Source organism: Globicephala melas, chromosome 6 (genome assembly GCF_963455315.2).
Source record: "Globicephala melas chromosome 6, mGloMel1.2, whole genome shotgun sequence".
Classification (NCBI taxonomy): domain Eukaryota; kingdom Metazoa; phylum Chordata; class Mammalia; order Artiodactyla; family Delphinidae; genus Globicephala; species Globicephala melas.
Genome location: NC_083319.1, coordinates 104,466,815 through 104,493,818, shown reverse-complemented (window position 1 = coordinate 104,493,818; position 27,004 = coordinate 104,466,815). Strand labels below are relative to the sequence as shown.

At 47.8% G+C, this 27,004-nt stretch overlaps 2 protein-coding genes across 5 annotated transcripts in view; one reads left to right on the top strand and one right to left on the bottom strand.

Moving 5' to 3' along the window:
* CCDC25 (coiled-coil domain containing 25) overlaps positions 1-19,104 on the top strand; it is a 90,752-nt gene extending 71,648 nt beyond the window's left edge. The window contains exon 9 of one of the 3 annotated variants that reach the window (XM_060301296.2): positions 18,856-19,104. In XM_060301296.2, coding sequence (XP_060157279.1) covers positions 18,856-18,909 — 54 coding nt within the window. In that variant the 3' untranslated portion in view covers positions 18,910-19,104. The other 2 variants (XM_060301295.1, XM_060301300.1) reach the window with 2 other exon arrangements.
* Positions 19,105-21,984: 2,880 nt separating this feature from the next.
* SCARA3 (scavenger receptor class A member 3) overlaps positions 21,985-27,004 on the bottom strand; it is a 41,372-nt gene continuing 36,352 nt past the window's right edge. For both annotated transcript variants that reach the window (XM_060301291.1, XM_060301292.2), the window contains one exon: positions 21,985-23,661. In XM_060301291.1, the coding sequence (XP_060157274.1) occupies positions 23,210-23,661 (452 nt within the window). In that variant the 3' untranslated portion in view covers positions 21,985-23,209. The remainder of the gene's footprint in view (positions 23,662-27,004) is intronic.

Here is a 27,004-nt window from a genome sequence, read left to right as displayed (position 1 = left end):
TTTTTTTTTTGGCAGGGGTGGGACACATCTAGTAATTTTAAATTCTCTATTGGACATTGTTGATGACATATTTTAGAGACTATGGAATCTGTTATTTTCCTTAGAAGAGTGTTGAGAGACTGGAGTTTTGTTCTAGCAAACACTTCGACCACTGGTTGATACCCTTAAACTTGGCTTGACTTGATTTTATGCTTTGTTATGGTAAGTCTGTAAAGAGCCCAAGTTATTTTCTAAGCCCTCTAACTTCATAGGACTCAACCTCCAAACTCTGTCTCTTAGACATTTTTTAGAGTTTGGCTTTAGTTTTTTTAGGGTGGGCCTATGAGAGGCCTTCCCCTAGGGTATAGTCCTTACTCCTAAAACACAGATTTTCTTATATCTCAGCCTGATGTCCAAGATGTTAACAGGGTGTTAATGACATCTCTCCACTCTGGCTGGTATGGATTTCTAATACCTCTAAGACTGTTTGACCTCTTATATCTCTGTTCTATTTTTAAGCCCCTATCAACCTCACAGGTAATTCTTCGTAGTCTTGATCTGTGCAGGTACAGTCCTCATCCAAGGACTCATGGGTGGCCCAAGCACAATTTTGGGGTCTCTTATATGCACATGTCTCTCTTATTCAATGCCCTGCTCTGCAGATTCCAGTTGCTTCAGCTGCTGCAAACTCTGAACCCTGACTCCTCAGCTCAGCAAAACTTCTCTGCTTAGATTAGACTTCAGCCCTATGCCTTCACTTACAAAACTGTCTCCAGGGTGATCATGGTGTTTACCTCGTGGGTTTTCTTTCTCTCGGAAACCATAGTCTGAGATTTCCTGTTATCCACTATCTGAAAACAGTTGTGTCATATATTTTTTCTAGTTTTATGGTTGTTTATAATGGAAAGACTATACCTGTTATCCTGTGATATCCAGAAGTGGAAGTCACCCAGTGGATTTCAGACAGGCAAGTCTCAAAATCACTTCAATTTGTATCATATGGTAAGGTGTTGAGGGAGACCACTTAGGAAACTCTACCTCATTTTCTACTCCCTTTACATTCCTTCCTTTTTCTGTATCTTTTTTTCCAGTTATACCCTGCCCTCTGATGATTTGATCCTGCTGGGACCTGAAGTGATAAACAGATGTGTTTAATTCCTTTAGGTCAGTATTATGTCCTGGCAGTTCATAAATCGGCACAATTCTCTCTTTTGTGGATAGCTTGCATTCCTCCTCCATGTCATGTTCACGAATTAGATCATGGATAACCTGTACTGACCAAACTATCAGGGAGGTAAGCTTCTTATTGATCAGAGCCCCATTTACTTCTTCCCACACATCCCTCCCCTTCTCCTTCTGAGAGGATCATTTCCTCATTTATCTGCTCATTCTTTTCGTATTCTGTATGTGTTTTTCCTCTCTCTACTTTATTTCTTATTAAAAAATTTTTTTCTGGGGCCATATGAATATGTATGTATCTTTGTATAAACTCATATACATACATATGATTTACACAACCTGATGGGGGATGTTCATGCATATGTTAGTGAGAATGTGTGTGGCATAATTTCTGTGGAATGAAGTTGGCAAAGTGAGGTTGGAGAACATCCAGAGGAAGAGAACTATTTATTTACTAAGCATTGGCTCTGAGTCAAGGCACTAAAATATACCCTTTACACACAAACTTCATTTAATCTTCATCACTACTCTATGAAGTAAGGATTCTTATACTTATTTTTCAAAAGGAAAGCTGGGGTTCAATGAGGTAAATGTAACTTGCCTCAGACACAGTTGGTAAACAACAGAGCAAGGAGTTACATCAGTGTTTCTCTGGCTCATATCTGGGCTCTTTTCACTATACAATACTTTCTCCCTAGAAAGATGTCTGTTAAAAAAAGGGATCAAAGGGCATGTAGTTCCCTGACTTGTGAGGGTGGCATGAAGGGAAGAAGATGTATGGGAAAGTAGACCTATGGTCCAGTATTGCCTTGATGGAAATGGTCAGATCTTAGGGATCCTCTCTAATAACCTCCCCTGGAATCAGAGTGATCTGCGAGGGTTTGTGATCAGGCACTGGAGAATGAAGAGGGTGGGAGAACTTAGCCAAGGGGATCAGAGATATAAGTAATTGAAAAGTGCAGAAAAGGAATCATAGGATTCACAAGGAAATGGGTCCAAAATCTAGGAGGAGAAGGGATTGAGGATGAGGTCAGAAGGAGAACGGAACCCTCAGGTGACAAAAAGGTGACAAAAAACTTACAGGAATCCACGGGGGCGGGATTAATGAAGCAGACAGACAGCCTTCCCAGAAGTCACTCACACATGAAGAGACAGGAACTGGGTGAGTGCAACCAGCCTCCCCTGGTCTCAGCAAGGGGTGCCAACATCATTTATTAGATAATCAGGATGAAACGGGTGGTCTAGTTAGAAACCTTAGCATGTTATGAAAGTATATTGAAATGAAGCAAATGTCATGACAAGTGCAAGAAGGGAAGGAGTCAGAGAGTTTGAAAAAGAGAAGAAAGTAAAGGAATGTAAGGATTGCTCAGAGATTCTGCCACCCTGGCCAAGGGAGACAGACTGAACTGGGTGGCGTTCAAAAACGGGGTGGCTAGAAAGCTGTGCTCTGATGATTTGCTAAGTTCTCCCCAGTCTCAATTAGATGTAAACACTCCTTGCTTTGGAAAGGCAGTGTGACATCTTTACTTTTTCATATTTTAAAATAAAAATAATTGATTAACACATTCACAAAATCCAAAAGGTGCAAAAGAATATACAGGGAAATGTAGGTCTCCCCCCACCTCTGTCACCCACTTCCCCAGCCCTCCTTTCCAGAGGAACTCCTGTTATCAGGCTTACGTGGTTCCTTCCAAAGAGATTTGCAGCATTTAAAACCAGCTGTGAGTATGCTGATAGCTTTCACAAAAATGATAGCACACTGTACATGTTCTTTTGCACTTTGCTTTTTATAAATTTTAACTTTTTGAATATTTTTTGGAAATTATTCTTTATCAGTACCTAGACAACTGCCTTATTACTTTTTAAGAGCCACATACTTTTCCATTGTAGAAGCTGTATCATAATTTAACTAGTTTCCTACTGATGGGAATTCAGGTTAACTTCCAATCTTTCGCTATTACATACTGCATACTCGGCAATAAACATCCTTTGAACATACATCACTGTGTGTGCGTGTGTGTGTGTGTGTGTGTGTGTGGTATGAGGGAGCAGGGAGGACCTAGGAGTGGAGGTGCAGTGTCAAAGGATACGTGCATTTTGAACAATGGAGAATGGTTGTCTCCCTTTTTAAAATGAATGCTGGCTGCTCATTTGTGAAACCACCTGCCTGATGGGAGGAAATCGATCAGATATACCACTACATATGCTCTTTGTTTCAGTTCTTCCAACAATGCTGTGAGGTACAGAGGCAGGTCATTCCTCTATTTTGTCCAAGGAAGTCAAGTTCAGCAAGGTGCTGGCAATCCCAATGTAACTCGGCAACTTCCAATCAGTCTCTTGGGTACCCTAACACTGGAAAGGTTGCAACTCTCTGGATAAAGGATAGAGATGCTAGGTCTCTAGAACTATGTGTCCTTCATGATAAATAACCGAAATCAGCTTTCTGGTCCAAACCAGTCTTAGCTGTGGGCCTGGGGTCTTCTGCTGCCTCCAGCTTAGCTTGAGCAGAGCTAAGAGAGCACAACTGGGCCTGCTCCCAACCCACCAGGTTCTATGATGTCTTGGCGTCCTGAGACAACGTGGCCGGGCCACCCCCAGACACAGGATTCCCCAGATCCTAGAGCATTTAGATGTCTTTTTAGTGTCCGCATACCCACATCCAAACACAAGAGGACTTTTGTTCTGAAATGGGTCCTTGGGGAGCCAGCCCTAGCCACCCGAACTCCTCCTCTGCGACGTGGGAAGATGATGAGCTATAAACAAGATGCGGCTCAGTGCGTTACTAGCATCGCTTTGGGTCACTTGGTTTAGCTTGGAACCACCACAGAATAATCATACTTTTGGTGGGCAACCCCATTTCACTTCCTTGTTCCTAGGGAGTTTCTACCCCCAGCCTGGCCTATAGCACTTTCCCTCTTAGCTTTCCAGGTTTTGAGGAAACAAAAGCTCTTCCTAGTGTCCCCCCAAGTCAACCCCTTGGTTGGAACTGGGGTGTCTACAAGAACCCCCACCCCGCCAAGCCCAGAGAATGTCTCCCCCTGGGCACTGCCAGAACTGGTTTATGAAATTTCTCTCTCAGACCTTTCGAGTTGCCTGGGCACATACTCCTCTTAGATGCTGTTTCTGATTTCAGGTCTTTTCTGACTGACTGGTTCGGTCCTAACGTTTTCAGAGTATTTCCCAAGGAATTCCAAGTTCTAAGGAAGGGCCTTGGGGCTGCTTAGGAAAGCCTCTTTAACTAAAGAGTTCCCCACCCCCTTTTAAAAAATTGGGAACTATATCATACATTCAGAAAAGTACAAAAACATATATGTACAGTTTAAAAATAAAATTAAAGCCAACACCCATGGAACCATCACCAGGTATAGACATAGAATATTGCCAGTACTCTAGAAGCCCCCTTTGTGGCCCTCCCTAATCTATTTGATACGTTGAAATTCAGGTGAGAGTTCTCCTAAGCAAGTCTGAAAAGCAATGAGTTACTGTCCTTCTGGAATGCCCCTCCAGCTATACTCACAGCATCCACTCACACACAGTGCTGTCTTCTCCAGGGCCTGTGAAGCTCTAGAACTTTGCTCACACCCAGCCCTGCCTCCCAGCCCACCAATGGGTTAGGAAGAAATATCAGTAGGTAAAAAACTTCACAAATGAATGTATTCGTGTGGGAGAAGTGGCTTTTTACGGTCAATCTTCCTTTGCCTTTTCTTTGTTTTGAAAGTCTTTTTGGTAGGTTGGTTTGTTTTAGGACACTATCAAGGACTTTGGTGGTTCTTTCCCCTCTACCCTGTGTCTTTTCTATCGCTTTCCTTCCTTCCTTCCTTCCTTCCTCATCATTAGTCATCACTGACCATCAGTCATCGTGGGCACAACAAAACATTCCCTCCTGTAGATGGAAATAATTTTAGAGTACAGACCACGCATAGGTCACTAATTACAGGTACAATTACTGGTCACAGAATCAAGTTCTGTCCATCATTTTTAGTTAGAATCCCTGAAGGACAGGAATTCAATAACTATTTTTAAACCAATGAAAGTTTCCTGGGTTGCTGTATCATTCAGGATCCACTCAGAAGTAGAAATCACACCAGTTATTCAGATAGAGAGTATTTAATACAAAGAAGTGTGGACTGGGGTAAAGTGGTCCATCAGAGAAAAGGCAAGGAGGGAACCCTAAGGGATCACAGAGGCAGGAAGCAGTCACCACCCCCAGGGCCAGTAGAACAAAGGGTCAAGACTGAATTATTGAAACTCAGAAACTTGGAAGAGGGGCCCATAAGGCTGAAACTCAGAGGTCTGAGGAGGGGGCTCGGCTCAGCTGACCCTGGTATCTCCGAGCTCGGAGAGGGGGATCAAGCCCTGTGATGAGAAGCATCAACCATCTGGTATCAGTGTTTCCAACGGGGTGGGGGGGGAGGGGGCGTGCAATCAGGCTGCTTCTGTGTTTGACAAACTTCAAACTGGATTCAGCTGCTGTTATAGGTGAAGAAGGGCGGTTGGGGTGATGCTCACAAGAAACAAAAGCCCACAGGAAGCAGATGGGAAGGAGTGAGTCTCTCCTCCTCCTCCTGGCTTCCATCTCTGTCTACTAACCTCTCTGGGCAGAGCGTAACCGGAAGCCAGGTGAGTGAGAGAGTCCTGGCATCACGAAGCAGTCATTGAGCAGAGTGCAGAGTTTGGGACAGAGAGACAGTAGCTTAGTAACTGACCCAGTAGGTCTGACAGGTAACCCAGAACTGGCTCCCCTGAGACCACGAGCCAGGGGCTGTATTTAGTCCGTTTCCGCTCACAGGGTTGGAGCACTTGATTCTGGAGAAGCAAAGATGAGCGTATGAAACACAGCGCCTGCCATCAGGAACTCACAGACTGGTGGGAGAGCGCGTATGCCTACAGGTTATTACAGGGTGAACAGTACGTGTGAAATGCTCCCTATTTACAGTTCCCCCACCATCATCCTATTTATTTATCCTCCTACTTGCAGAGAGATGATCAGGGAAGGCCCCCCGGGGGAGGTGACATTTGAGTGGAGTTCTGAAGGATGAGGCAGCAGCCATATGAAGGTCACGGGGAGGAGAGTTCCAGGCGGTGATATCTGTGGTGTTCACACCCTGAGGCTGGCACCTGTCTGTTCTGTTTGAGGAAGTTCAAGGCCACTGTGCCTGGAGGCAGGTGGGGGGCAGAGGGACAGTTAGAGGAGCCAGCAGGGAGCAGAGCAGGGGAACCTCCTGAACCTTGTTAAAGAGTTGGGATTTTATTCTAAGTGCAGGGGGAAACTATTGGAAGGATTTTAGGCAGGGAATAGAGGAGATCTGATTTATGCTGAAACAAAACGAAAACCTCTGGTTTCTTTAAGGAGAACAGCATCAAGGATGGAACAATCTACAGATTCGGGGCAATCCCTGTGGAAACACCAATGGCATTTTTCACAGAACTAGAACAAATAGTTCTAAAAGTTGTGTGGCAAGTGAAATAAGTCGGAGAAAGACAAATACTGTATGATTTCACTTATACGGGGAATCTAAAAAACAAGACAAATGAACAAACGGAACCAAACAGAGACAGAGTCCATATAGAGGCCAAACGGGTGGTTGCCAGGGGGTGGGGGTCAGGGGGAGGAGAGGAAAAGGTGAGGGAGGGAGCTTCAGAGGTACTAACTTTCAGTTACAAAATAAATGAGGGCCAGGTATGGAATGTACAGCATGGGGAATAAGTCGATAATTATGTAACATCTTTGTATGGTGACACATGGTAACTAGACTTATGGTGGTGACAATTTTGAAATGTACAGAAATAATCGAATCACTATACTGTGTACCAGGAACTAACATGGCATTTTAGGTCAATTATACTTATATTAAACCATCAAACTCGTAGAAAAAGAGATCAGATTTGTGGTAACCAGTGGTGGAGGTGGGGGAGGGTGGATTGTAGGAAGGTGGTGGAAAAGTACAAACTTCCAGTTATAAGGTAAGTAAGTACCAGGGATGTGATGTACACCATGATAAATATAATTAACACGGCTGCATGTTATATATGAAACTTAAGAGAGTAAATCCTAAGAGTTCTCATCACAAGGAACAGATATTTTTTTCTATTTCTCTAATGTTGTATCTGTATGGCATGATGGATATTCACTAAGTTTATTGCGATAATCACTTCACTGGTGTACGTAAGACGAATCGTTATACTGTACACCCTCAACACACACAGTGCTGCGCGTCAATTATATCGCAATAAAACTGGGGTGGGGGGGAGGATGGAAGCAGAAAGACCAGAGTGTGCTGGAAAGGGTGCTGTGCACCTTCACACACGGTATCTCATTTAGCTGGCTCAACAGCCCCATGGAGAGCTATTATTATCGTCACTTGATAGATGAGGAACGCGAGGCTTAGATAGTCACGTGGCTTATCGGAGCTGAGATTCAAATCTGAGCAGCAGGCGCGCGCTTTTTCCACACCCCTGCCACGCTGCAGCCTGCTTCTGCTGCTGCCCGTTCAGTAGGGAAGAGAAGGGGTAAAGAACACCTCCGCCAGGTTATTGTGGAGGTGAGGCGTCCGTGGGAGGAGGGCTAATGATCCTCTGACTGAAGGGCATATAATCACGGGGAAGCCAGATTATTAACCTGAGGGCAAAAATAAAGGATGCTGATGGAATTAGCACATCATTATAGAAAGTAAGAGGAGAAAAAAATCTCAGGCACCATATGCCTTTTACCATTTATTTCTGTGTCTCACTTCATGGAAATTTACAGGATCACCAATTCCTTGTTGAATACAAGTAATGACAGCAGTATCATCTCTCGTTCTTGATCCTAAAGCGAATGCACTCTCTCGCCCTCTCCCCACCCCCTTCTCTCTCCTCCCTCTTTCTCTCCCACTTCCCAGCAAAAGGGTATTTGGCTCATTAATGCGCAGGAGGAGTGCAGGGGGTGGGAGGAGAGAGTGCTTTGACGGCAGGGAGTGTGGCTCTGTTCAGGGATTATGACATTGTCGCCAGGCTCTGAGTCTCTGCTGTCTTACGGTGGCTTCTTTCCTAGGCAGGGTCTTCTCTCAGTGTTAGGCAAACGCCCAGCCACTCCAGGCATTTCAGTCTTCTGACCTTGCTACCCCATGAAGAGGAAGTGTCTCTTTTCTCATATTTCCAGCACAAGTCTGGGCGCTGATGCTCTTTGGTGAATGAGTCCCGCCTGGGTAACACGTCCATTCCGGCAGAGGGTGTGGCCAGAGCAGTGGTATTCTCACTGGTCACCCCTGAGTCACTGGTCCACTGTGGGGGAACGTGAGTGGTGAGGTCAACACTATTTGAGCCGCATGAAGTGGTTAAGGATATTTATGCAAAGGAAAATACGGGTGTTGTTACCCGAAGAAGAGACAGTGATTGCTGGGGAAACTAACACAGCAGCTATCGCTGTAGGCAGCAGGGGTGCTGAGTTTGCAGGACTGAAGCCGACAGAGACCAGCAGGAAGGGAATTCTGGGAGAAAGAAACGGTACAAGAATCAGCCGTGGAGGTGGGCTGGAGACAGTTTATGCAGCAGCCTGGGCCCCCAGGAGGTCCCATGATGGCCAAGGAGGAGACGGGCCTCTTGCCCTCTGTTTTCTTTTTAAAGTAACAGTTTTCATCATCATCATCATTATTTGTCTCTTAAGTTTTGATTATCAAAGATTTCCTATTACTCAGCCATAAAAAAGAAGGAAATAATGCCATTTGCAGCAACATGGATGGACCTAGAGATTATCATACTAGGTAAGTCAGACAGAAAAAGACAAATATCATATGATATCACTTATATGTGGAATCTAAAAAACTGATACAAATGAACTTATTTACAAAACACAAATAGACTCACAGACATAGAAAACAAACTTATGGTTATCAAGGAGTTTGGATAAATTAGGAATTTGGGATTAAAATATACACATTACTGTATATAAAATAGATAACCAACAAGGACCTACTGTATAGCACAGGGAACTCTACTCAATGTCTTGTAATAACCTACAATGGAAAAGAATCTAAAAAAGATTCTATATATAACTGAATCACTTTGCTGTACACCTGAAACCAACAGAACATTGGAAATCAATTTTTCAAGAAAATTTTTTTAAAAATTAAAGAAAAGAGGGCTTCCCTGGTGGTGCAGTGGTTGGGGGTCCACCTGCTGACGTAGGGGATGCAGGTTTGTGCCCCGGTCCGGGAGGATCCCACATGCCACAGAGCGGCTGGGTCCGTGAGCCATGGCCGCTGAGCCTGCGCGTCCGGAGCCTGTGCTCCGCAGCGGGAGAGGCCACAACAGTGAGAGGCCCGCGTACCGCAAAAAAAAAAAAAATTAAAGAAAAGAGAAAATTTCCAACATTTCCTCAGCTACACTGCTCAACTTCTGAGACTTGGTCTTTTCATTATAAGATAATTTTTTTTTTTTTTTAACATACACAACGTTAGAGTGACTGGATAAAGAACCCCATGTCCCCATGATCCAGTTTTACAATTATCAATGTTTTGCCAATTGTGTTTGATTTGTCATATCCCATGGAGTACTTTAAAGCAAATCCCAGACATCAAATCATTTCCCCTCTAAACATTTCAGGTGTGTATCTCTAACATATAGAGGCTTTCAAAAAACCATAATCACAGTACATTATCACACTTAATTTCTTAAATGGTCTAGTCATAGATCTGTGTTCACGTTTCTAAGATTTTCTCAAAAGTGTCTTTATAAGTTGGTTAGTCTGAATTAAAGTCCAAAGTTCACATGTTGCATTTGGTTGATATGTCTCTTGAGTTTCTCTCTTCAATACACTTTGACTTGAAGATGAATTTTAAGTCTCTTTTAATCTATAACATTCCCTCTTCTCTTTGCTTTTCCCATGCTATTTATTTGCTGAAGAAACTGAGTCATTCTGGGTTTGACCGGCCGACACCTCAAGCTCATGCAGATGGTATTAACATGTTTCTTTGGAGCCACTGTATGTAAACTGGAAGACAGATCTAGCGGCTGGATTGCAGTCACGGTCAATTTTCTTTTCTTTCTTTCTTTTTTTGGGGGGGGAAGTTTACTTACTAGGTGGAACTGAGTACTTTCTATTGCCTCATATCAGGAGGTATGTAATGTCTGGTTCTCTTAAAGGAAATAATTTCTCTTTTTTAAATTTTTATTGGAGTACAGTTGATTTACAATGTTATGTTAGTTTCAGGTGTACGGCAAAGTGAATCAATTGTACATATACTAAAGGCAATAATTTCAATTCACCTCAATGAAAGATTTTGCTGTGAACTTTTTGGGTAGATAATATATTTCAGGTTTAAAAGTTCCCTTTTATTCCTAGTTGGAAAAGATTTCTTAGGAGTCATGAATGGATGCTTCATTTACTAAATGCTTTTTCTGCATCTGTTTATGTATTTTCTTTTCTGGTTTTGGTAACAAGATTTTCTCTCACAGGATAAGTTGGGGAATGCTCCCTATTTTTTTCTGTTCTCTGGAAGAGTTTGTGTTGGATTAGCATTGCTGTTCTTTGAACGTTTTCGTAGAATTTGCCTTTAAGTCTTTCCGCATGGGCCTGGTGTTTTTCTTGTGGGGCTATTTTTAATCACTGATTCAATTTCTTTAATGGTTTCTAAATATTCAGGTTTTAGACTTCTTGAGTCAGTTTTGGTGAGCTGCACTTTCCTATGAATTTCTTTGTTTCATCTAAGTTTTCAAATTTATTGGCATCAAATGTTCATATTATTTCCTCTTAATGTCAACTCTTTCATTCCTAATGTTCTTTATTTATGCCTTCTTTCATTTCTTTTTTGATCAATATTGCCTGAAGTTTATCAGTTTTATTAGGCTTTTAAAAGAACCAACTTCTGGCTTTTTTGATCCTCTCTATTCAAAACGTTCTTTTTCCCATTTCATTAATTTTTGCACTTTATTATTTCCTTCTTCTATTTTCTTTATATGTGTTCCTCCTGTTCACTTCCTCAAACTTTTTAAGTTGGACACTTACCTCATGAATTTTAGCCTTTCTTTTTTTCTAATTAATATGAGTGTTTAAGGTTATTAATTTTCTCTCCAAGTATGCCTCAGCTACACTGCTCAACTTCTGAGACTTAGTCTTTTCATTATAAGATAATTTTTTTTTTTTTTTTTTGCGGTACGCGGGCCTCTCACTGTTGTGGCCTCTCCCGTTGCGGAGCACAGGCTCCGGACGCGCAGGCTCAGCGGCCATGGCTCACGGGCCCAGCCGCTCCGCAGCACATGGGATCTTCCCGGACCGGGGCACGAACCCACGTCCCCTGCATCGGCAGACGGACTCTCAACCACTGCACCACCAGGGAAGCCCCATTATAAGATAATTTAAAAATATTTTCTGTATCTATTTCCGCCTAATTTTTATTATAATTTCTTTTTTGACTCACAAGTTTTGGAAGTGAATTTCTACTTTATGATTTTTAAAAAATTGAGTGTTAGTTTATATTCAGTGAAATGCCCAGATCCTGTGTATAGTCTGAGTTTTACCAAATGCACAACTCTGTATAAATCACATCTATCAATATGTAGATAATTGCATTATGCTCTTTCCATCAACCCCTGCTCTTCTTCTGCACAGTCTAAGGCAGCAACTATTCTGACCCTGAGCATCACAGAGTAACTTTGCCTCTTCTAAAATTTACCATAAATGGAATCATACTGTATGTATTCGTTCGTGTCTAGCTTCTTTCTCCAGTGTAGCGGTTTTCAGTGTTGTTGCGTGTCTCTTTTGTTTTTCTCTTTCTTCCTCCTCTTCTTCATCCTCCTGCCACTCCTTCTCCCCCCTCCCTCTTTTGAGTAGTTCATATTCCATTGCACAAAAATACCGCAATTTATTCATCCAGTCCCCTGTTGATGGATAGCTGGACTGCCTCCAGTTTTCAGCGATTATGATGAAAGCGGCTGTGAATGTTTTTGTGTAAGTCTTTTTTTGTGGAATATGTTTTTATTTCTCTTGGGTAAATACCTAGGAGTGGAGGTGTTGAGTCACAGGGTGAGTGTTGTTTACCTTTACAAGAAACTGCCAGAGAGTTTCCCAAAGACGTTCTACCATGTTCACACACCAGGAACATCCTCACTAACACTGGACATTTTAAGTCTTGTTTTTTTTTTAAGTCTTTTTAATTATTTTAGTGAGTAAGCTGTGGTATCCTAGTTATTTTCTAAAAATCAATTTTACTGATGTATGATTTACATACAATAAAATGAACACACTTAAAATATATCATTTGGTGGGTTTTGACAAATGTCTACCACTGTGTCACCACCAATCCTAATCAAGATATAGAACATTTCCATCACCTCGCAAAATTCCCTCATGCTCCTTCACGGCAAATTACACCCTACTTCTGCCCCAGGTAACCATTAAACTTATTCCTACCACTTTTGATTTGTTTTGCCTGTTCTAGAATTTCATATAAATGGACTCATACGTGAGATACTTTTTTTTTTTGGTATGGCTTCTTTCACTCAGCATAATTATTTTCTTTTTTATTGCTGAGTGGCATTCCATTGTATGGATGTGCCACAACTTGTTTATCCAGTCTCCTGAGGCGGGATATTTGATTTGTCTTTACTTTTTGGCTATTATGAATAAATCTTCTATGAATATTCTTATACAAATTTTTTTGAATATATGTTTTTATTTTTCTTGGATAAATTCCTAGGAGTGGAATGGCTGAACCATATGACAGGTGTATGCTTAAATTTTTAAGAAACTACCAACCTGTTTTCCAAAGAGGTTGTATCATTTTACATTTCCACCAGTGGTGTAATTGAGTTTCAGTTGCTTCTCATCCTAACACTTGGCATGGTCTGTCTTTTTTTTTTTATAAATTTATTTATTTATTCTTGGCTGTGATGGGTCTTAGTTGCTGCATGCGGGCTTTCTCTAGTTGTGTCGAGCAGGGGCTACTCTTCATTGTGGTGCGCAGACTTCTCATTGCAGTGGCTTCTCTTGTTGCAGAGCATGGGCTCTAGGCGCCCAGGCTTCAGTGGTTGTGGCTCGCGGGCTCTAGAGCGCAGGCTCAGTAGTTGTGGTGTACGGGCTTAGTTGCTCAGCAGCATGTGGGATCTTCCCAGACCAGGGCTCGAACCCATGTTCCCTGCATTGGCAGGCGGATTCTTAACCACTGTGCCACCAGGGAAGCCCTGGTCTGTTTTTTTTTAATTTTAGCTATTCTAACAGGTGTGTAGTGGTATCTCATGGTGGTTTTAATTTGTCTTTTCCTAATCACTAATGATGTTGATCATCTTTTCATGCACTAGTATCTTTTGTGAAGTGTCTGTTCAAGCATTTCACCTATTTTTATGGGTTATTTATCTTCTTGTTACTGAGTTGCAAGAGATATTTATATATTCTATTTATAAATTATTTGTCAAATATTTTCTCCCAATGTGTGACATGCCTTATCATTTACTTAACTGGCTCTCTTAATGTGCAGATTTTAATTTTATGAAATCTACTTTATTATATTTTTCTTTTATGGTTAATGCTATTCTTGTTTCAGCTGAGAAATCTTTGCCACTCCAGGATCATGAAGGTATTTTTCTGCATTTTATTCAGAAGCTCTATATTTTAATTTTTAAGTTTAGGTCTTGACCCATCTTGAATTGACTTTTGTGTATAGTATGAAGTAGGGGTCAAGATATATATTTTTTCCTGTTTAGATATTCAATTGTTCCAGTACCATTTTTAAAGAATCTTTCTTTTTCTCATTGATTTCTTTTGATGCCTTTGTGAAAAAAAATCAGTTGACCATTTAGTATTGAACTTTTTTCTGACTCTGCTCTGTTCCATTTGTCTATCTTTGTGCCAATACCATACTGTGTTGATAACTATATCTTCATATTAACCACTGAAATCAGGCAATGTAAGTCCTCCAAATTCATTCTTTTTTCCAATAATTTTTTTCTTTTCTCTTTTGCTATTCTATGTCATTTATATTTCCATGTACCTTTTAGCATCAGCTTCTCCATTTCTACAAAAAAACATGCAGAAACTTTGTTTGGGACTGCACTGACTATATATCAGTTTGGGGAGAATACATGATATTGAGTCTTCCAATCCATGAACATGTGTATCTCTCCATTTATTCTGGTCTTTCAAAATGTCTCTGAGTAGCATTTTATAATTTTATATGTAGAGATTTTATACCAATTTTGTTAAATTTATTCCCAAGTATTTTATGTTCTTTGATTGAAAAAGCTTTCTTCTTTTTTAATATCGTCGTCTAAAGCTCTATACTTCCTTCTAAGCACTGCTTTATCTGCATCCAACAAATGTTGGTATGTCGTGCTTACGATACCAGTTTAGAATGAATATTCAACCGTTGCTGGGTGCAGTGTTCTCACATCATTAGGTCAAATCGGTTGACAGTATTGTTCAAATTTCTATATCCTCATGGCTTTTCTGCTTACTTATTCTGTTTCAAATACTGAGAGAGGGGTGTTGTTTTTAGACCTTGTTGCTGTTGGTCTAGAATTAGTTCAGAGTCAGCTCACAGGCCTGCACAGATTCTTGCCCTGTATATTTCAGCCAACCACTCAGGGGAGCTCTATGCAGATTTCTGGGAATCCGCCTCTGCACAGCTCCCTCCTGCCCAGTACCCTGTCCGGTACCCAATTCCAGCTGCCTTGGCAGCCCTAAACTCTGACCTCTATTCCTTCCAACCCGTGGGACCAATGATCTCTGAGTGAACAAACTCAGTGGGATGCCCACACTGCCTATTCAGTTTTTAAATGTTTCTATGTCCAGAAGAAGGTTGTTTTGTGAAGCTGAAGTAAGAACAACGATGGATGATGGGGAGCAAGCAAGTTCCAAATTATAAACTTGTGGGTCAGGCTTGTTGGAGGCATTTAGAGGTTTTGGGAGTTCAGAAGAAGAAGCAGCCATCAGGTTATAAATCTGGTTAAAATCATCAAGTGGAGATTCTTTCTTCCTTTCATATGGGGGAACTCTGCTTTATCACAAGGGACAATGTCAGAAGAAACAGAGTTGGCTTAGGGCAGTGGTGTTCAAATTTTTTGTTGTTGTTGTTTGGTTTTTTTGCGGTACGTGGGCCTCTCACTGTTGCGGCCTCTCCCGTTGCGGAGCACAGGCTCCGGACGTGCAGGCTCAGCGGCCATGGATCACGGGCCCAGCCGCTCCGCGGCATGTGGGATCTTCCCGGACCGGGGCACGAACCCATGTCCCCTGCATCGGCAGGCGGACTCTCAACCATTGCACCACCAGGGAAGCCCTCAAATGTTTTGATCACAACCCCCATTCATAAAAAAAAATTGGGGGATTATTTCTTTGATCTCCTAATATATGCAAATTTATTTATGAATTACTTTCTGTGTTTCTATTATTGGTTAATGTCTCAAAGCAAAATTGCACTTAGAATGATGTTGATCATGAAGGATAATAAATATAAATCTATTTTCAAGTCATATTTTTGATCAGTCCACACTTTTTTGGCTGACTTCATGTCAGATCTGATTCTGTGAAAACAAAGTGTGACCTTGAATGAATAAAACACAACAGGAAGATGTTTTAATATTTAAAAGTTTGTTCCTCCCCGCTGCACAGTTTGGCTGGGCACCCGTTTTGGAGACCTTGGGTCTAGGGAGAAGGACGTAGGGAGGTTAGCAGCCTGGCTAAAGGTCGGCGTCTGGCTTCCTTGTGGAAGCCTCCAACTTTCACAGCAGGAAGCGCACTCCTGTCTCCAAGTCCTGCACTGTTCTCACTAGTCCATCATCATGTTTAGTGATGAGGCAGCCAGGATGGGGAAGTCTGGTAGCCCTGAGACTTGGGGCCTTGTCACAACTTTGTCACTAGCTTGCTTTGGGACTTTGAGCAAGTCTGTTTCTGTGTATCTCGGTTTTCTCAGGCCCCATTGAATTCCCAATCCCACCGTTCTGGAAGAAGTAGCTCTGAGACAGGCTGGGACCTGGGGCCCTTTGCTACAATGCTTACACCTGGACAAACATCTCCTTGAGCAACAAAATACAAAGAAGCTATAAGGGACTAAAAATAACTGCATGCCTACGCAATTGGGGCAAATTCTGGACAAAAAGGTACAAAAAGACCCAAAAAACCCCCAACTGCCACTTCTGAAGAGCAGGGAGCAAAAGCAGGGTACTGTGCCTGCCACCTGCATCCAGCGCCACCTAAGAGGTGGGCAAAGCTCCTAAGCCACCCCTCCGGCCTGACCCCCGGACACATCCCTACCCTCACCCCATATAAGGAACCAGCTCGTGCCCCTGCCTGGGGTGAGGGGCCCCAATAAACCCTTGCCTGAATTTCTTGTCTGGCCTCTTACCGATTTCTATTGACTGGGGAAGGCCAAGAACCCTGGTCAGCATTAGCTCAGCATAGCTGGCTTCCATTAATCCTGGGTTCAAATCCACATAATATCTACGTGGCCTTGAGCAACTTACTGTTTTGAGCCTTGTTTTCTGACCTATAAAATGTAAATACATTTAGTTCATGAGGATTAAATGAGATACTATACATAAATCAAAAAAAAATATTTTCCTTTCTCTGTCTCTTATGCCTGTGGTTCTCAAGTTTTACATGGGGCATTGGAATTCCCTGGGGAATTCTCCCCCTCACTCCTCCTGTCCCACCCCATCTCTGTGGTCCTGAAGCAGTGGGTCTGCAGTGCAGGCCCGCAGTCTGAATTTTTGTGGGTTCCTGGGTGGTTGCCCTGCTGAGGGCACTGCACCAGCCTTTACACCTCTCCCATTACATCAGAACCAGAGCCTTGCCCTTCGAAGCATTCAAAAGAAAACAAAAGGATTGGACAGGTGAAGGCAAGGAAAACAAATCCCCAGGGAGGTTGCTCAGTGCGCCGCCAGCCTATGTGTCCAGGCAGCTCCTTGTCAGCCCGGCCCGCCCTATTGGAAAGCACGGCGTGGTCAGAATGTATTTGTCAGTTCTTCACTCTCCTCTCCTGTGGCTCTGTTTTGACAGGTGTGTCCAGGGCTGGCATGGCAGGCGTTGCCAGCTCAGCCCTGGCTGGGGAAAAGGAGCAGGAAGAAGGCGTGGAGGTTCTGCCCAGCTCACTGTCCTGCCCCAGCTGGCAGGGCACTGAGGCTGCTGGGGAGGAAGGGTGGGCAGGTCGGGGGTCGTTAGAGGTGCTCAAGGACGTGCCCCAGGCCTGTGACCTCCAGGAAGCCCCTTGCTCTGCTTAGAAGAAGGCTCAGGAGCTCCTCAAGATTTTGCACATCTGGTGGAGATGAACACAACCCAACAGCGAAGGCCATGATCCTAAGCCACTGACTGCATCCCGCTGCTGTCACCTCTCAGTCTGGATTCAGACTTTCCTGCCTTGGCCCTGGCCGAGTCCAGGAAAGCCACCAAGCAGGGCAGGAGGAAGAGCACTTGGTTAGAATTGTAGGACAGAGGGGTCGGGCCCATCCGATGACTCCCACATGGAGTCGAGACCAGGCCACTCTCTTTGTTTCCTGATGAAGAAAGTGAAGGTTAGAGAGGGCGGTGCTGGGCCGACTTTGCCGCGATAAATGGAGGACCCAGCAGGGAGCAAGAACGACGCATCCCTATTCCATGTCCACCGAGGGTCTCTATCGTGAAGCCCACCCGATCTCCCCACTGGATGCGGGTTGGATCCATTTCCCAGTTTATGCACAGAACAAGATACTGATTCACAGAGTTTGCTGCAAACTTTACAATTCTGACTGCCGGCCCTGCTAACCCCTGTGGTCAGCTCTTAGGCTTTTCGGCAATACCTACAATGGTCCAGATGCCCTGAAGGGCCATGTTAGTACCAGGAGTGTTTGATGACATGAGACAGAGAGAGGGATTGCAGGGAGAGTACTTTCTGGGGAACGTGCAGCGGTTGGTGCCCATTGGTCCTAACCAATAGCAAACTGAAATTGTGGCAAAACCAGAACCATGAGAAATTGCTTTGCCCAGGAACCAAGACACCAGAGTTCTGGTCCCGGTTGGTCAACGAGCCCTTCAGCCCGTCTCAGCCTTTGGTTTCTTACCTGTAAAGAGGTTGAGCTGGGTGAGTCACAGCTTGTTCCAGGCTCTAACCATGCAGGGAATGTGGGTGGGAGTGTGCAGGACCTGGAGTTCTGGCCACTCATCTGCAGAGGAAAGTGGTGAGTAATGTTGCCATCCAGGAAGCCTGGGTCTGTAGGATAAACACCACCGTGATGATGCCTGATGTTTACGGGATGGTAACCCTTGCCGGGCACCAGACACTGAATTGTGTCCCCGGAAAATCCATATGTTGAGGCCCTAACCCTCAGTGTGACTGTATCTCAAGATAGGGTCTTACGAGGTAATGAAGGTTAAATGAGGTCATAAGGGTGGGGCCCCGATCTGATAGGACTGTGGCCTTCCAAGAAGAGGAAGAGAGCCTTCCCTCTGCCTCTCTCTCTGTCTCTCTGTCTCTCTCTCCGCTTCCCCCACACTTCCTCTCCCCCTACCATGTGAGGGCAGAGCCAGAAGGCAGCCATCTGTAAGCCAGGAAGAGCTGGTGCCTTGATCTTGGACTTCCAGCCTCCAGAACTCTGAGAAAATAAGTTTCTGTTGTCTGAGCCATCCAATCTGTGGTATTTTGTTATGGCAGCCTGGGCTGACTAAGACACTGGGAAACTGGCCAAGAGCATCATCTTACTTAATCCCCTCAGCAACCTCATTTGGTAGGTCCAGTTGTAATCCCTGTTTTACAGGGGAGGAAACAGAAGCACAGAGAAGTTAAATCACCCAAGACTGAGGTTCAATAGAGAAACGTCTAAAAGCTCATTATCGGACTTCTCTGGCGGTCCAGCGGTTAAGATGCTGCGCTCCCAATGCAGGAGGCCTGGGTTCAATCCCTGGTCGGGGAAGATCCTGCATGTTGCACGGCATGGCCCAAAAAAATAGAAAAAAGAAAAGTGGAATTGTATAAATAAGTAAATAAATAAAAAGTGTCCCAGATTTGACCAGTGGGAACCCCTTTAGGCTGGCTCCTGTGTCCTTTAAAAACAAACAAACAAAAAGACGCAAAAACAACAACTCACTATCTATGTGACTTTGGGAAGTTAATCTCTTCAAGCCTTAGTTTCCCCATCTACATAGTGGGAATAATAATAATATATGTAGCTACAATACAGAGAGAGATTATAGATTTATAGACATTATAGCTGCATTACAAATTGTAGTGAGGATTAAATGAATAAATATATGAAAAGTGCTTAGAACGGTGTTCTGTTGCATAGTAGCTCTCCCATGGGTGTTTGCTATTACCATTACTGTTGAGGTTATTCTCCTGTTCCTCTGTTGCCAAACACAGATTCTGTGGCCAGCTTTGCTCATGGTTGCTCTTGCTCTTGCGCCTCTAATTTTTTACCACGTGATCCCTCTCCCTCCGCCTCTTCCTCTGTGGTCACAGCCCACTGGATCAGGGTAGACCCCTGACCCACAGGGTGAGCGATCAGATTGCTCTCCTAGGGCTGGGAACTAGAGATTGTAGGACCAGGTCCTTTGGTGGTCAGCCGTCGCCCTGTTACGCTGGGCCTCGTGCAAACAGAAGATGCTGGTCAACAGAAAGGGTACAAAGAGTAGCAGGAAGGGGAGGTCAGGGGCCCCTGAGAGAAGAGAGATAGGAGACTGGCTGGTGCTCTGGAGTGAAGACGGATGCTTGAGACACTGGCAGCATTCCACGTCTAGTCACCCTGAGATGGAGTTGTACTTCAAGTTTCCGTAGCTTTGATTTCACCCACTGCATCCTTGTCATGACTGCCCCCTCCTGATTTCCTTGGTAGAGCCTGAGAGGGCTTCTGTGACCAGGGAAACCAGAGGTGGTGGTGACTGCCTGGATGGACCCCAAGGGCCTGTCTCCACCCTGTGCCTGCAAATCAAGCTGATCCCCCAAAACCACACGGTCAGGGATGTGTTGGTGGCCATTGTCCAGGACCCATGAGTTTTTCTTATGTGTGTTTGCTTATGTTCTGAAATCAACGCAGTTTTCCATCCTTGCAGCCGTCTCTCACTCTGGCCCCCAACTCATCCCTTGGAATTCATCCCAGACCTAACTTTTCTGGATTTGGACTCTGGGACGTTGGCTTGCTCCGACGCCTGGGTTTTCCTGCTCTTGTTTCCCTGGCCCAGCTCTCTGGGTACCTGCGCCCATGCCGGCCCCTCCCACCCAGGGGTACCCCTGCCAGGCCTGTCATCCACCCCACCCGGGACAGTGAGTAGTGAGAGTTTCCTGGAGGGTTTCCTGGGGACCCAGACTGTGAAATGACACCACTGGATGGTCCTCACTGCCTCCCCCAAGGCCCATTACCTCTGTGCCACGACCCCTTCTTCTCCAGCCCACAGCCTGCCCTGCACGAGGCGGAGACGTATCTTTCACTACTGCCCCCTCCTCTATGAGAGGCGAGCCCCCAGGCAAGGCGGCTTCAGCCCTGTAACCCCGCAGTACCTAACTCACTGCCCAGCACATCTCAGTTGTTGATGGGGGCAGGTGGGGCAGGGACCCTGAGCCACCACGGGGAGTAAGGAAGTGGTGGGCGCCTCGTGCCATGGTCCCTGGGGCCCCATCCCCATCCTTCCACCTCTCTGCTTGCTTCCTCTACCAAACACCCTATGAGGCTTAATTTCAAGTGCTGACTTGACCAGGCCACGGGATACTCAGATGTCGGATTAAACATTATTTCTAGGTGTATCGGTGAAAGTGTTTCCGGAAGAGATGAGCATTCGAATTAGGTGAGCATTTGAATGGGTGCACTGAGTAGAGAAGATGGCCCGTCACTAAAGCAGATGGGCAGGCCTGTTGAGGGCCTGAATAGGACAAGAAGGTGGAGGAAGGGAGAATTCTCTCTCTGCCTGACTGTGTGAGCTGGGACATCTGTCTTCTGCCCTAGGGCTGGAACCATACCATTGACCCTCCTGGGCCTCCAGCTTGGGGATGGCAGGTCATGACACTTCTCAGCCTTCCTTTCTCTGGAGAATTCTGACTAACGCTCCCCACAACCCCTGCCCCCCCAAAAAAAGTAAAAAAGCAAAACAAGGCACAGGGCTTTCACTAGGCCATGTTTTACTGACAAATGAGGTTACTATGCTACCATAGTCTGAATGTTCATGTCCACCCCCCCAAATTTCTATGTTGAAATCTAACCCCCAGTGTGATGGGGTCAGGAAGGGGGGGCCTTTGGGAGGGGATTAGGTCACGAGGGTGGATGACCCTCATCATTTATGTTGTTTCTGCTGCTTACAAGTCACCCAGTCTGTAGTGTTCTGTTACAGCAGCCTGAACGGACTAAGACATATGCCTTGAAAGCCAGCCGAGGGCACAGCCCCTTCACGCACCCCTGATTCCTGGAACAGGCCCAGCTGATTCCCAGAGGACCCAGCTGTCCTTTGTTTCCTGTGGACCCTGGAGGGCCAGGTCCTTTGGGGCAGGTCTGGTCTCCTCCCCCTTTTCTGTTTTATCTCCTTGTGTTAGGGACAAGACGGGGGAGCAGGGGGTATCACTCAGGTGTCCTGTCTCATTTTCCAGTCTCATTCTAGCCCAAGAGCTCTAGGGCCCTGCTGCGAGATTAGTAGGCTCACCTTGCTTCCACTGGGTTCCTGCTCGCTTGTGGGTAATCCCTCAGCCACGCTTGGTCCCTGGCCCCTGCAGGACCACTGGGAACTCCCAGCAGAACTCAGTGTTTCCAGAGTGAAGGGCCAGGGGGTCCGACCTGGACTCCACAGTGGGACTGAATATCTAAGGGACCCCTTGTGCACTGGTTCCCCTTCAAAGGCCAGGTGAGGTGGAGCCCTTGAAGACGTCATGGTCCCGGTCAAGCAGAAAGGACCAGAAGACACCTCCCTCCTGGAAACAGCTCTTTACTGAGTCGGTGATACTACGTGGCATGATATCATATGTAGACAGGAGAACTACACGGCAGTGAGGGCAGTGGGAGTGCAAGCCAGTTGCACACCTGTTACAAGAAGGGGGAAGGCTTCTGGAATGGAGAGGGGCCGGTCTCTGGGTCGGGCTGGGGAGGGGACAGCTGTAAGCCCCCATCCCAGGGGTGGTCGTTATCTGTTAGAACACAAAGGAGGGGCAGCTTCACTGGGGATGTCCCAGTCCTCCTTGCTGCTGGCTGCGCAGGAGGATGAAGGTGGGTGAGGGGTGACATCAAAGGCAGCTGGGGCCCCTCCCCCTCATCTGGTCCATCTGCCCCTGCAGAGAGGCCTGGGGCCATTCTGGGTCATGGTGGGGTGAGGTCAGGAGGAGAGCAGGCGCGGGGAAGGGAGAGCAGCCCGGCGGTCAGCCCTCCCCCAGTTGCCACAAAGCGGTCACCCCCCGGATCGGAACGGGGCCTTCTACTTTGGCAGAACGTTCCAGGGCCCGGAGAGTGTTCCGGTGCAGATGAAGCTCCTGCTTGGATTCTTTCTGAGATGCTCCTGAGAGGTGGATGCAAGGATGAAGCGAGGAATTTTCTGGAGATGTGGAAAAAAATGCTGAACTCCTGGGGACACAGTGCTCAGGGCCCAGGTGTGTCCCGTGTGAGTTCCCGGGACGCTGCTCCCATGGTTACAGGGAAGGTCTTATGGTTGCCAAATCCACCTCGTCCCTCGAGTTTGAACCATAATCCCCTGCAAAGCTTTTCCTGGGTCTTTTCAACCCCTGGGAGCCTCAGGGAACTGCCAGCCAGCTAGGATGGGTGTGAAGATGCTAGAAAGACTAGCGCTGGTCACCAACTCAGAGCCAGAGTTAAGACCGCTGCCCCGAGGTAGCCGCTTCCCCGGCAGGCTCAGCCACAGGCGAGGGGGCTTCTCCTGCCCTCTCCTCCCGCCCAGCCACGGAAACCCAGTCAGCCCCCCGGCCAGCAGGGAAATGTGCGTGTGCATGTGCGTGTGTGTATACGGGGCTGCCTTCTATGGTATAGTCACTACTGGGAAGCCCGGAGGTGCAGGGGCAGGCCTGGGAGAACGCTCTTCGGGACCGAAGGACCACAATGTGTGCAGGTGCGGCTTTTCAGGGGTCTCTCCTCACCCGAGCACCCTTCCCCACCTTCTGCGTGGCAGTGTCCGGGACCGGGCCGCTCCTCAATAGCGGCTCTGGCTCCCTGGTGGGCCTGGGGGCCCAGGGAGGCCAGGGGGACCCTGGATTCCTGGTTCGCCCTTTGGCCCCATGGGCCCCCGCTGGCCTGGTGACCCTATCTTCCCAGCGATCCCTGGTTTTCCCTGAGGCCCCTCTGGCCCTGGAGACCCTGGGGGCCCCTCTGGCCCTGGAGGCCCCACGTCCCCTTTGGGGCCTGGCTGTCCTCTTGGGCCTCCAGTTCCAAAGCTGCCCTTCAAGCCTTTGATGCCTGGGAAACCTCGCAGGCCAACCGGCCCCCTTTCTCCTACAGGCCCAGTGTCCCCTGGCTGCCCTTGAGGACCCTGAGGTCCTGGGGGGCCCAAGCTGCCGAGGTCTCCTTTTGGTCCTCTGCTGCCAACAGGCCCTTTCACGCCCACATCTCCCTTGAGTCCTCTCGGTCCTGGAGGGCCTGGGGCACCTAGGGTCAGAGAGAAGAGGGGAGAGATCAGTCCAGGAGGGCAGGTGTCCCAAGGCTGTCCCGTGAAGTGGACGCCTGGCAGTGGGCACTGTGACACCCGAGGGTTCGAAGCCACAGAGCCCAGGTCTGCCGACTGACTTGACCCTCTAAATCGGCTTGGCCACCGGTGAAGTGGGGCTGAGAATCTCACCTGCAGGCTGTGAGCCCATCCCGAGCTGACATGCGTTGGCATTTGGCATGAGGCCTGCACCTGGAGGGCACTCATTGTTTTGACTTCAGGGCTTGGCCGTAGTTCCACACGTGCACTCAGGTTGGGGGCTGAGAGAGCTGGACAGCTCTGGGCAAAGGCCACAACCATCCAGGATCATCTGTCGTACTCTGGAGAGCGGCCTGGATGCCTACACTCATTATGGACTTTGACTGCTGTCCTGACCTCCTGCCCCAACCCCATCCCAACCCCAGGATTTGCCCCTGACCTTTAGGCACCTGGGACCAGGAATGGAGTCAGGTGACAGGGAGGAGAAAGCCAAGAAAGTGAAGCCTGAGAAGTGGATCCCTCCCAGTGTGAGTGAGTGAGTGAGAACAGCTACAACCCAGAGAAAGGGCAGCTCCTCCAGGAAGTCCACCCTGACTACTCCAGCATCTTCTCTGAGCTCTTGGAACTACTACTTTCTGAATCTTTTAGTTGATACATAGAGAGAGAAGTCACAATATAGTAAAAGCAAATCCTTGGTACCTCTCTGGTGGACTCCACTAGACTGTAGGGCCCCAGGAAGATGGGCGGGCCACGGCTCCCATCCCCTGCCCTGGGCTCGGAGCCTAGGCACACGGCAGGGAAAGCTCAGTATACACTTGAAGAGCGTGATTCACCAAACAGCTGTGGACCCCCCGCTTTTGCTCAGCTCTGGCCTAGGGCCTGGGAGAGACTCCAGGATGAAGACACTCTTCTCTTCCTTAAAGAGCCCAGTCTAGTGCTCAAGCCAGGGGTCAGATGACCTTAATGCCCTTCCTGCCTGCCATGTAGGTCAGAGTCACCACCTCTCAGAGCTGTACCAACCCTGAAGACACAGAGCAGAGTGTGGCTGTCACTCTGGCCAAGGCACGTCAGATGCCCCGGGGTCAGAAGAAAAGAACCCTCTGGCCTAATGAGAACAGGAATTGTGGAGAACAGCTTTAGCCCCCGCGGGGTCAAGGCACCGCAAAAGCCTGGCTTTCTTCGGTGGTCTCGGCACCGGGTCACAGGCTGCCCCCCAGGCCTGGCCTGGGAGGTGAATTCTCACACCCATACTCAGCTCTCCCCCAGAACTCTGCTGTTACACCATCCCCTTTGTAACAGAATCCTGGAGTTTTTGAGCTCCGTGGGAGCTGGTCCAAATCCTCCATGTCAGAGAGGTGACGTGATAGCCCCAGGGGGCCCTGAGCGGAAACCAGGAGCCGGGTGGGCCTCTCAGAGAGACGGGATCTTCTATGTGGGAGCCGGGAGCCCTCCCAGTGGCCGTGACCCAGTTCTGCGGCCTCGGGGCCCCGTCCCCGCTAAGGCAGACACCACTGCTGTCCATCCTGGCCGGGGCTACCTGCTGCCTGCTCCCAGCCTCCCCCCACACTCCCACCCCCTCGGTGCCCCCTCTCACCTCCCTCCCGGAGTGTTTCTAAGTGGAGCAGAGAGTCAGTGAACCCCATCCTCCGGTGACGATCTAAACTGGGGCCCAGACAGACTCAGCCCCACCAGGGCCAATAAAAACCTTCCAGCCGTTCCCTGCCACCTCCTGCCCATGACCGCCTCCCACACACAGCGGGGCTGTGGCCTGCGTGGGCTCGGCTCACGTGGCCTGCCGGCGGCACCGGCTGAGATGCCTGCCGTCATGGGCTGGCTGGGGTCTGGGAGCGGCTTGACCTGCCCTTGTGTCTGCAGCACAGCAGCCAGAACAACACAGCCCAACGAGGGCACAGGGCGACACCGGGCAGGGACCACCTGCCCCAGCCCGGCAGGCATGGCTGGGAACCGGCAAAGCCACTGCGCCTATCCTCACCCCAGCTCTGCCCTTGGCGCCTGGGCCAGCCGGGGCTGGAAAAGCAGAGCCATTTGGAGGTGGAGAGGCCCCCGTAGGCTGTGCAAGTGGAAGGGAATCAGAGGGCGTGGAGTGACGCTGGGCAAGTCGCTGTCCATCCGCGCTCAGACCATCTATAACATTGAGGTTGCACTTGACCGTCCCCCAGGGCCCTGTGGCTCCACAAGGACCCCTCCTCCTGCCTCTGTCCCTCCTGCTCTAAGAACGTGGCTCCCAGGGCTTGCCTCAGCTCCCTGGTTCTTCTCTCTTTCTCTATAACCACTTCTGTGGCTTCCACTCTTGTCCCCTGGATGGATGGCCCCCAGGCCCAGCCTGGACTCAGGAAAAGCCTCAGAAATCTCATCTGGACAAGGATGCCCACGGATCCAGCGGGAGCCCCTCCCTCCTTCCGTGGGACCCCCATCCTTCCTGAGCCACCATCTTCATCGCTCGTCCTCTGTCCTGGCTCCTAAGGGCACGGCGGCTGCAAGGATTTCTCATGGTTTCTACGCCAACAGCGGGGAGAAAAGGCAGAGAGTAAAGGCCTCTCTTTTGCTTCTCCCCTCCAGCCCCCTCGGGCTCCTCTTTCTGGGCAAGCTCTTGGGTACCTTTCGCTGGCTGGGGAAGGCTGGGTGCCCACGGGCCCAGGGTGTCGGTTTGAGCAGAAGCCTGGGTCGCACCGTCCTCCTCACTCCCCCAGGAGCTGCAGCCCCTAGTGCAAGTGGAAGGAGGCCCGGCAGGAAAGGGGTCACCTCCCTCTCCACTGCCGCTGCTGACCCCGTCTCTGAGAGCCCACGCAGGTCTCCCGGTCAGTGGCCTGGAGGACATCCGGTGGGGTGGCTCCACGTGGGGCAGGACCTGTGTTGCAGGCATTGGCCTCTCTCACTGCCCTGGCTCGGTGTCGGTGTGCCCACGATGGCCCCGGCTCACCCTAACTTCTCTGTGACCTGCCTTCTCTTGGGTCACGGCCACTGGGAGGGCTCCCTGCTCCCACATAGAAGATCCCGTCTCTCTGAGCAGTGAACGTTTGCCTGCCTAGTCTCTCGTACGTCCCCAGCACCGTACATTGAGATCATCGCCCCATTTTACAGATGTGAAGTCGCGGTGCAGAGAGTGGCGACTTGCCCACCATCACCAAGCAGGAAGGGTGGAGACAGGATGCAAACCCAGCCTGAGAGGCTCCTGGTCTGGTCCTAGACCCCCTCCCACTGCCAGGACCTCCTGCCCTCGTGCCACTCGGAGGAAGTGGAGGGTCCCCACAGAGCTGGGAAGGGGTCACCTGAAGGACTGTCTTC